Source organism: Watersipora subatra, chromosome 1, assembly GCF_963576615.1.
Source record: "Watersipora subatra chromosome 1, tzWatSuba1.1, whole genome shotgun sequence".
Taxonomy (NCBI): Eukaryota; Metazoa; Bryozoa; class Gymnolaemata; order Cheilostomatida; family Watersiporidae; genus Watersipora; species Watersipora subatra.
In genome coordinates, this window is record NC_088708.1 from 15,248,071 (window position 1) to 15,259,583 (window position 11,513).

Here is an 11,513-nt window from a genome sequence, read left to right on the forward strand (position 1 = left end):
ATACATAGTCTCTTGCAATATTTGTTGGTGAGTTATCATCGATTATTAAGCAAAGAAGCAAATAGAGTGAATTACGGTGTATTCTTATAGGAATATTTGATCCAACATACAAAGGTTTAAACATACAAAGCAGGTCGTGGAATGAATTACATTCACATGTAAGGGTTAAACTGTGTATAGGTACATGTATTTAAACGAGTCATTTGATCAGTGTGATTCACCAGAGTATACTGGCCATAAGTAAGCTTGCTCAAGGTAAATATAATCTGAGATGATACTAGTAAACTTGGTTTTGCTTAACAAATTCTAAAGATTTTCATTCCTTGTTTGCTATTTTCTACTGGTAATTCTAGATATTATTTTACTGGAGTTGTCTTACCGATGTTAAAAAAAAGCTTTTTATGTTATGTTATTCTTCAACAACTCTAAAACTAAGTATCTCAACTAGCATCTTTCGATCTTACTAGAGTATCATACACTAGTCACAGTCAACTTTGTTTACGCATTCAGCTAACTAACCCTTCATTTGAACTGGTTTCAAGTCATCACATATAAAGAAGATAATTGAAGATTTCAGACATGTTTAGGATTTGAAATCACTAAATAGCACTAATTAAAAAAATAAATCATAGGTTTTGAAGCCAAGAGCAATAAAACAAAATGCCAAGTTGGTTGAATGTAACAGTATAGTTGAAAAGGACCAACCATAAGCAACAGTAGTGCGGTTGATGATAGTCCTAAGGTGGATGGCTATCTCTTGGTCATCTGTAGCCCGTAGGAGCTCTACCATGTCATAGGGATTAAGAAAGTCATCTTGCTTCTTGGTGTGTAAGACCAAATTTACTGTAGAACTCATGTTGACCCTTTCTATTTTCATGAGCTGTTGAAGGTTATTAAAGGAATTTGAACACAGCAGGAAAATATTACATGTACTATGACAGGAACTGTGAGATAAACTCAAAGTTGATAGCATAAAGGAACAAAATACAATGGCTATTATTAACATAAGCATTGTGTGTCTATGATAAATTGTAATATGACATTTTTTAGGAAGTTATTGCTGTCTTTAAGTGTATTTTAATATACAAGCTAGTTATTTTAAAGCATGAGATAAGCATTTTAATATGTGAGTTAGGTATTTTAATATAAGGGTTTGGTATTTAAATACATGTATAAGAGTTAGGTATTTAAATATAAGAGTTAGGTATTTAAATATAAGAGTTAGGTATTTAAATATAAGAATTAGGTATTTTAATATAAAAGTTAGGTATTTTAATATAAGAGTTAGGTATTGTAATATAAGAGTTAGGTATTTTAATATAAGAGTTAGGTATTTTAATATAAGAGGTAGGTATTTTAATATAAGAGTTAGGTATTTAAATATAAGAGTTAAGTATTTTAATATGCGAGTTAGGTATTTAAATATAAGAGTTAGGTATTTAAATATAAGAGTTAGGTATTTTAATATAAGAATTAGGTATTTTAATATAAGAGTTAGGTATTTTAATATAAGAGTTAGGTATTTTAATATAAGAGGTAGGTATTTTAATATAAGAGTTAGGTATTTAAATATAAGAGTTAGGTATTTTAATATGCGAGTTAGGTATTTAAATATAAGAGTTAGGTATTTTAATATAAGAATTAGGTATTTTAATATAAGAGTTAGGTATTTTAATATAAGAGTTAGGTATTTTAATATAAGAGTTAGGTATTTTTATATAAGAGTTAGGTATTTTAATATAAGAGTTAGGTATTTAAATATAAGAGTTAGGTATTTTAATATACGAGTTAGGTATTTTAACAGATGAACTAGATAGCTTGATATATAAGCTAGATAGTTTAAACATAATCTAGAGGATGATGGATTAGTCAAGTATGTTTAAGCATGAAATAGTTACTTTATTTCATGCACTAGATAATTGAAGATCTCAACTAGGTTGCCAAAACACAATTGACACCTTTTAGTATTATGATTACTTGCTAAAGCATGGATTTTGTAAAAATGCACTAATTTGGTTGCAAAAATAGTTAAGAGGAAGTAAGATTATCTGAGCGTGATGTCTGATTTGTTGTTTGTGAGTTTATAAATCAGTACCTCTTTCCTCTGCAAGAGTTTTTATAAATAATGATCTAAAACAAGATGTTTTCATGTGTTCCATAAAGAGGATTCTCAAAAATACCATAATAAACTAACTCACCTTACATGTAATAAGATTTGATGAAGGCGAATGTATTTCACTGTCTGAACTGGGTAGGTCATTGCTGTTCAGAATATAAACCATCAACTTGGTGAGTCTTTCCTCCATGTTTTTCCAAAAGCTAATAGTCATTATGTTGATTGTCTCTGACATTTCTGTAACTACACACCATTAAACCTTCTTTGAGGCAGTGTATCAAGACCTTATTGTATAACAAGGAGAACGTGTAGAAGCAACCCATTCGCTCCACTAAAGAATATTGTGAACAGCTATGAAAAAAGCAATGGAAACAATTTACAAGCAGCAAGTTCAAAAAGCTCACAAGCGATTTTTAAAAATAGATCAGCAGAAAGATTTTTAAAAACATTCCAGGCTGAAGCTACAATTCATTGCACCAGAAATGCTCTGTATTTACGCAACACACAACAGACAGACAAGGGTATAGCTAGACAAGGGTATAGCTAGACAAGGGTATAGCTAGACAAGGGTATAGCTAGACATATCTTACTAGCTGTCACTTGAAGTACGTTATTAGGCAGTCTTCCCTTTGCACCCACTAAAGTTTTACTAAGTTAAACTCAAAGCATTTCTGCTGCCAAGTAGCGATTACTTACTAATGACAAATGCATGCGCATACTCTTCCTCTGTGAATAACTCTGTCTGGTTGTATGCTACAACACAAACACAAGAAAACATAACTCCACGAGTTAATATGAAACACATTAAAAAAACCTGTAAACTTGAATGAAACCAATTAGTGATATACTTAGTTGCAAAGACAAAGAAAAAACGACCTAATTGAAACTTTTTTAATTGGGTCATTTAGTTTTAAATTAAAAAAATTGATTTAAATTAATTTTTCTTAATTTGAAAAAATGTAAGCCGACTAGTTCTAGATACACTAAATTACTTCTGGTTATGAATGACAGCGCCAAGCAGCCCAACAAAACTGAATATAGGATGGTTATATACGTCTCTTTGTCGCTATCGTGTTATGACATATCTTAGAGCAAAGTTGATAACACCAACGGTAAGTTTGGTGAGTCAGTGTATGGTCACTACATTTATAACAACAGCATAGATGTTTCCATTAGTAAAAAGTAACGGCATGCTTCTGTCATGTAGTAACGATGTTTGGAAGTGTTCTCATGTTCCCTAGTAAAGAAACACACCGCCAGGACTAGTTTTTTATAAGCTACTTTCGGTGATCCTAACACTTGTCAAGGGCTTCTTCTGGAACTGTCAGATTAACCCAAAGGGATGCATTTTGCAACACCTCTAGTCTGACAGATCCAGGTAGCCATTTAACTTGCCCAATGTGCGAAGGGCAGAGGTGGATATTTAAAGTGCCCGCGTAGTCCGTGTGGTACACGGTGCCTCCAAATTATGGTCTAAATTCAAAAGACCCAGCAATTTAGGGTTGAAATCTTGCCGAGAGCTTTTTGTCAGATAGGCATTAATCAGGACTCGAACCACCAACCATTGACAGTCAAAGGCGCTACCACTAAGCTACCCCATACCTATCCTGTGTTGTTTCTATTACAGGATAGGTATAATGAGAAGTATTTTTCTATTCATACAACTGATGTTGGTAACTCTATGACAACACACAGCAGTGCTTACAAGGCAAGCCGCCTATTTCAATCACGTATACAAGCACAGTAAATTTTTAAATATTAAAATAATTGAAGGTTCAAGTGACACTTCATTTTAAATGTTTGAATTTTGTTTCTCTGTAAGCAGATGAAATTGTACCCCCACATAATCATGGATACCAAAAGAAGTGTTGCTAACTGGGCCGACTTACGCTCCGCTAGAATGACAGGTTGTTCCAATGTGTGATGAGTAAACTGCTTCACACCTATCCTGCTAATGAGAGCACTCATCTCTTTGGCAGAAAAGCAGCTCCCATCAATTGCAGCGTAGTATATGACTTCAAGCGTTTCATTGCCTTGGAACGTTTTCAAAGCCAGAACCTAAACACACCGGAGTAGATGAGCTAGCTATGGCTTACTTTGATACTTTAAAAGAGATATGACAGTACCGAGGTCTACGCATCTTTCGAGACTCATTTTGGTTGAGATAACGTAATTTTAATTGGAAGTAACTTCTTAAATTAGGCCTAAGGTGCTTCAGGTCAGATCTCAGGCTAACTTTGTTAGAACGCTTGCAAACATGTTACACAAGCCATGCTGAGTTCGCTTCTTCATAAAGGTGTAATCTGACATAGAATAACACAAATAGTGATGTTTTCTAAGACTTGTACTTTCTTTGGCTTCATTGAACAACAAAAGGAGATTCATAACAATCAAAGACAAGAACTGAGGTTGTTGTTTCTCACGACAACAGCAGGAACACCATAGCATGCTAATACATCCCTTTATATGGTCAACTATCATTACATTCTAGTGTGTTTCAGCATTACAAGATGCTATGTTGGCTAACATAGAGAAATATGGTTAGGTAACAATGAACAGCTTACCTTGACAGAGACATTTCGATAGGCCCCCTTTGGAGTTATCTTCACGTCACTCGAGTCATACAAACTTTGTTCATAAATAAGCAAAGCAGCTGCAACAGCTCTGGCCAAGCGATACTCCAGAGATGTTTCTAGAACCTTTCCAGTCAGATGTGACCTTTGATTGTTGCTGAGAACTGCAATAATGAAATACGCTTGCAACTCTGTATAGTGTGAGAGATCGTAATGAGTAATCACTAATCAGCATGTGTATAATTAATTCCTGCGGTTGGAAATTGGCTGAGTGGTGTAGTGGTTAGAGTGCTGCACTGTAAATCCAGTGGTTAGCGTGCTGCACTGTAAATCCAGGTACCTGAGTCCAAGTCCTGTGTGAAGCAATTTTTTTTCTAACGTTCTTAGCGTGGCTTCAGACAAACGAACAGACAGATGGACATTGCTCTTATTATAGTAAAGATTGTTCGTAACATCTCAGTCTATTAAAATCTGCAGATATGTGTTCGCCGTAAAACCTGCTGCTAGGCAACATCTCAGATTAGTATGACTCAGGACTAGCCCACTTACATTCGCATGTCACTAGCTAATGCAACATATTGTTTAAGTACCGCATTTACTCAAGTAGAATGGAAACTCATGTATAACAAGAACGCTTAATTTTTGAATAAAAACTTTCTTTCTCCTTTTTCCTTTCAGACCTAGAATAGAAAGTGACTACTACTGCTGAAGACAATTTTCAGCTTTTAAAAGAGGCAGAACTTTTTGTAGCATGACCTAAAGTTGCTATGTCTGGTTTATTCCAATAAGAAGATTGCTCGTGAAGGCAAGGTAGCACGCTTGTAAAAACAAACGTGTGCGAAATAGAGTTCGCGCAATTGTGATTGTGTACACAATAAAATGGTATTATCTGTGTGTAAAGTTATTACAAAAAATATGTTTGTACATTTTGTGTTGATGACTGCATTGCCTGCTGTAGCAATGATAAGTATTTATTAGTAGCAAATTTTGTATCACTCTAGCATTCTTGTGAATATTCAATCAACCCAATTTATTTTCTAAAAACAAAAATAAATAATAATAAAGTCAAACCTTAGTCTGTGATCCAACTTACTTTCATGCTTTTTAATGTTTGACATGAAGTGAGCAAATATTTGTCTTGTCATATGAAATATTTTCAAAATACTTTTCAAAATTTTTTCTATTAATTACAGGTTTACTGTATAAGAAAAAGTAAAAAGCTAGTAGAAATACAAAATAAAATGTAATAAAAAAACGCTCATAATGAAATCAATTAAAACCACATCTAGTGTAAGTTGAAATAAATTATGCCACATCTTTCTATCACTCTTTCTACTATCATGACCATGCATTGTTAAGCCTACACTTACGTTTCCATTCCTCAAAAGTAAAATAATTTTCATTTGCTCCTATTTTTTACTAATTGTTATTTTATAATTTAGGTTTTTACATTTAGTTTTGCGCATGATTTTCTCTAATGCGCTTTGTTTTAATGCTGTATGCAATTACATGGTATATTTGCTGTAATTTTATGCTGTGAAATACATTATAATCTTATAAAAATCTTTGGTGCAACATTCAAAGGTCTCAACATGATCAAATAGGAGAAGTGATGATATCAGAGTAGAAGCACATTTACCGGAGCGCATCCAACAAAGATGGTCGCTGCCCGGAGTATGGCTGGCTACCGATGGCATGGCGGAGACTTTGTGTTGAAGGCGGAAGGCGAGCTCCTGAGGATCCAAGAGAGAATAAAGGACCTGCACCACTACTGGTTCTTGGAGAATTGAGTTCCGTCTGATGGTAAAGGGTACAATCACGCGCTCATCTTGCCTCGTTACACGATCTAACTGAAATATACACTACTCAAATGAATTATTTGCTGTAACTAGTGCCATAAGAACTAACAGAGAGACTAAATCACATACCTGAACAGTCCAATTGCCATATGACTGAATGGTTGCCATTCTTTTACTGCGGAGTCGCACACACTCTGTCCTTAGACTGCGATTCCGGCAGTAGGCAAACTCTACAGCTGATGCCAATCCTTTACCAATTGTCGAGCGAAAACCTTCATCATGAACTGGTGTCTCTAGCTTCACCTCCAACTCTGCAAAACACACAAATAATGTGTATAGCTACTAATCTTGGCAGAAGAACAGTGTGTATAGCTACTAAAGGAGGTCAACTAAATAACTTGCATGACCATGACAAAAATTCTTTCAAATGTTCAAAAGGAAGTTTATGTAAAACATTCCAAAAAGAAGAAACAAAAAGAGAATAACTCAACACTAACACAATACAACGTTTAGTGGAGATGTTTGACAATAAACTAATAAAAAACTTCAGATTATAGAATATTTTATGAAAAATTGAAGCGTTGCTTTCTGTCCTTCAGATCACGGACAAACCTGCGCATCTGTAAAAGAGTTAGAGGTGTTTAAAGGTGCTGAAGCTAGGTTTATCTGAATGTACTGTTCTGTCTATAGCTTCAAAACAATTTTTGAGTAAGACTTTTGTTTTAACTATTTTCTATTTGAAAATAATAAACTCAACTTTGTTATTGTTGTGGCAGCCAATTATTGTAATCAAGCATTTTTTTAATTTAAAAAACAACGCTAAGCAGATATGCAGCAGGCAGCACCTGCAGCAGATTACACCACCTGCAGCAGACTATATCCCCTGCAGTAGACTACATCACCTGTAGCAGACTACATCACCTGCAGTAGACTACACTACCTATATACCTGCAACAGACTACACCACCTGCAGCAGACTACACCACCTGTAGTAGACTATATCACCTGCAGTAGACGACACTACCTGTAGTAGACTACATCACCTGCAGTAGACGACACTACCTGTAGCAGACTACATCACCTGCAGTAGACAACATCACCTGCAGTAGACTACACTACCTATATACCTACAGCAGACTATACCATCTTTACTCTGACTGGATTGATAAGTCTTTGCTAAAAGTGTTGCTATTTGGTGTATTTGTGATTTTGTGAAAGGAACTGTATTAGAGCTACTGACCAACTTGCACGAGGTCACGTAGAGCGATCGGAGCCACAACTTGACAGTTGGAACCAATGTAGCCTCTCAAACACAGGCAAGCACCGTAATTCTCCAGATTCTGACATGTACCACCATTTTTACATTCTTTTGATCGACAGTGGTCTAAAATAGGCAGCCTAAATGAACAGCAAAGTTGATATATAACCATAAATCTAGAATTATCCTGATAGGGAATATAAATAGTAACTTTTAGAACCGTTTACAAAAGAAGGTTTGTTCAATTTTTTCTTTTTGTCATGAGTTACTCAACTGTAGGCAAATGAGTATGATATGCTATACATACCTGTTGAAATGTGACATTCCCTGCCAGCAAATAGTTCAGGACATTCACACCGGTAACGGCCAATGTGGTTTATGCAGGTGCCATTGTTCTGACAGGGAGTGGAAGCACAGTCATCTACATCTACGATGAAATCAAAAAAGGTTATAATTTAAATAAATTTGAGATATTATAGCCAAATACTAGTGAAGCAATTTTATTAACAGTATAACTTCTGGTCGGCTACAGGTCGACTACCAAGTCGACCCTCCGACCGACGGGGGATCTTAACCAAACCATAAGTGTATATAAGGAGCCCGCAAAAGCGACAGAAGGCAGAGCACCTGGAAGTCTCACACTGTGCTGTTACTTGTTCATTGCATTTAAACTGTACTCATATATATTTGCAAAATATAAATTTGTTCAAAAATCACCTTTTAGTATTGACAAATATGAGAGTCTTCTTAAGCAAACCTCAAATGAATTACAATGGTAATTTTAATCTGTCCAATAAGGACAACTAATTTCAATGAATCAAATATATATATTTGCAAAATATATGTATACACTCATTGCCTAGTACTCAAGTGATTTGATTTTTGGGGAGTGAATAGAAGAACTCAGTCGGTTTTTTTGCATTAGCAAAGCGGAACACATTGCGCCGCCACAAAGCTCTTTGCCAAGAAAAAAAATTTGGCTTTAAAAGCACTTCCACTCTCAATTTTAAATTGCTATTTTCCAGCCTGTTAGCCAACAGCACACAAAACTTTTTTTGATGCTTTTGAGAAAAGAGAGAGTAATTTTATGGCAAGTTTATTTGCCTAGATTTTGGCAGCGGAATTCAACTGGCCATATAAGAGCCAATTGTCTATTATAGTAATGGGCTGTTTTTTAGAATGACTGCTATTGGCTACTGATCTTGTTTAATCTAATCAAGTTATCAGAAACCTAGAAGTGTGCTTTGGGCAACAAATTTTCCAAACAAATATCAATGTTATCTTATAAACTAACAATCTATATAAATTATAGGGAGCATGATAAATAAACTTATGGAATGGCCTACTTACATGTAAATGTATGAACAATGGGAGAATGTACGATGGCTCATGAATGAATAAGAACAAGCGTAATTAAGAGATACTGTAATTGTCTTACCTTGACATACTTCTCGTATCTTATTGTATTCATACGCTGCCGCACAAGAGCAGATGAAATTATCACAGACAGCATTTCCATCATAACAGTCTTCTGATCTTTCGCATCTCTCTCCCCACAAGGCTGTCATAGCAGAGAGTATGAGTTGAAGTGAAACGATTGGCCAGTCATATTTTGTGCTTTCAGCGTGTGAAGGACGATCAACGCAGAATTTTAGTCTCAATAAATTGGGATTTAGAAAAATCAAATATTGCTGCCGACAATGCTGAATGGCTACGGCAATATTGAATATCACTAGTAATGTTGAGTGCTAGTCAAGCTCCATAAGTGATACTTAACTGCTATTGTTATCCCGTAAGCCCAATATCTATTAACAATTCCACTGATTTAATCTCACAGCAAAGTAGTGAAAAGTTTTTGATAACTCCACAAAACCTGTAACAGAACCTGGACAAACAATCAGTCATATAAACATGACAGTCTTTAAATAACTATAAACTATAAATAAATAATAAATAACTATAACTAATTATAAATAACTATAATTATAAATAACTAGCACTATTGGAGATATAAGATACTAAACTGAACGAATTTAATTAGGAGATACATTTGTAGCATTTATTACACAGCCTGCTCGTAGGCGAGCTCGTGTGGCATCCTAGAGCGAGCTAGGCCATGGCTCGCCTCCAAAAGGGCGCGACACTAGTAGATGCTAAAAAGGAAAAGTGGTGAACAAGTTTGCTCATCACTTGGTGGCCTGGGATCTGCAAGTTAATACTGCCTGACCTAAAACATCCTTTTTAAATTGTTAATTGGCCCAGGAAAGTCAACATTGAGTTTGGATATAGCATCGCTAAATGGGCAATACTAAAAAAACAATGCAGTATAAACATATGGTTTAATCCATCAGTTGCACAGCGCATTGTGACCTGAACTGTCCACACAACTAATAGTTTGGTCTCACATGTCTTTTAGTATTTGATGTGACATTGTTTTATAACAAGTTAATCAACCTGCGTAATGTTTGTAATAGACTATGTAAATTTTGGCAGCGAGAGCTGCAGGCTCACTTTACCTCAATAATCTTATTTTTAAGTTTGGAAACTTCGAATGAACCCTTTGATGACCTGTTTTGCTGATATACTAATAGCCTTGACCAATAACTAGCATCTGGTAAATCTAACACATCGAGGTTGATAAAAGTTTGTTGAATATACCGCATTGCTTGACTGACAATTTTGAAGCAGCAGCAAATAGATCTTGCAAAAATAAGATAGCTTCATGTCTATCTTTAGAAAGCAGAATGAACGGTTGTCATTCTTGAAACCTCAGAAAAAGCTTTACACACAAGACTACCAAGCACCAAATGTCACAAACAGGATGTTGTGTTCTCATAAGACGTATAAGAATGAGTTGGCTTTTCCATTGGCAAAAAAATCAGATCGATTGAATTTAGATACAATATAAAATTAAAATAATTATATAATATAATAATATACTATTATAGAATTATTATATAATTCTATAATAATTCTAGAATAATTTTACAATAATTATTATATAATTATATAATAAGTATAAACTTCTCATTTACACTGATTCTCTAGACTTACCTTTGCACCCTGCGCCCTTCGGTTTCTCCATGAACTGAAAACCACTGGCACAGCCACACCGCCTGTCATCATTGCACTTGCCTGATGCGCAGTCACCTCCAGTTGAGCAGCTTGTCCCATAGGAAGCTAGAAACATAACTCCTGTGGTGGTCAGTATGAACAAACCTGGCTGAAGCATACATTGTCCAGCTTAATGTCGAGTAACTAATGTATAAGGTTGGTTGAAGGTGAGAGCACCTGCAATTAAGTGGCAGACGCACCGAGACACTTGGTTGATGTGTGCAATTTGACAGGTTCATAGTCCATCCTGCACTGGCAAGTTTCCATTGTGCATTCTACATTCTCTCCATAGCAGTCATCAGAGATCTTGCAGGCAATGCCGACAGCAGCTGGACAAGTGAAATTAATTATTGGTAATAATAAATACTACGATATTACATCTAATACAGTAACATTAGGATTTCTAAAAATTTGGATAGAGATGGGTTAGTAATAATCCTACAACTCTCTGTTGTCAGAGGCATGAATTGCAAAAAACTGACAGACCTGAATTAAGAATGCATTTAAAGCTGACGCTTAGTGGAGCGCTTCTGGGCTCTCTCTGTGTAGGAGGTAGGCAATTGATGGGTACATAGGCTATGTGGCATTCAAATTCCTATTGTCTAATCTCACAATTTTGGGAGATACAATGGTAGTTTTCACCTTGATTGGGG

General features: G+C 35.3%; 1 protein-coding gene across 1 annotated transcript in view; it reads right to left on the bottom strand.

Moving 5' to 3' along the window:
* LOC137403837 (uncharacterized) overlaps positions 1-10,936 on the bottom strand; it is a 38,024-nt gene extending 27,088 nt beyond the window's left edge. Inside the window, exons 1-11 of the mRNA XM_068089946.1 lie at positions 10,801-10,936; positions 9,185-9,307; positions 8,054-8,173; positions 7,729-7,872; positions 6,618-6,799; positions 6,329-6,422; positions 4,681-4,853; positions 4,006-4,174; positions 2,813-2,869; positions 2,199-2,359; positions 658-880 (exon numbers count right to left, since the gene is read on the bottom strand). Coding sequence (XP_067946047.1) covers positions 658-880; positions 2,199-2,359; positions 2,813-2,869; positions 4,006-4,174; positions 4,681-4,853; positions 6,329-6,422; positions 6,618-6,799; positions 7,729-7,872; positions 8,054-8,173; positions 9,185-9,307; positions 10,801-10,936 — 1,582 coding nt within the window. The remainder of the gene's footprint in view (positions 1-657; positions 881-2,198; positions 2,360-2,812; positions 2,870-4,005; positions 4,175-4,680; positions 4,854-6,328; positions 6,423-6,617; positions 6,800-7,728; positions 7,873-8,053; positions 8,174-9,184; positions 9,308-10,800) is intronic.
* Between the last annotated feature and the right edge of the window lie 577 nt (positions 10,937-11,513).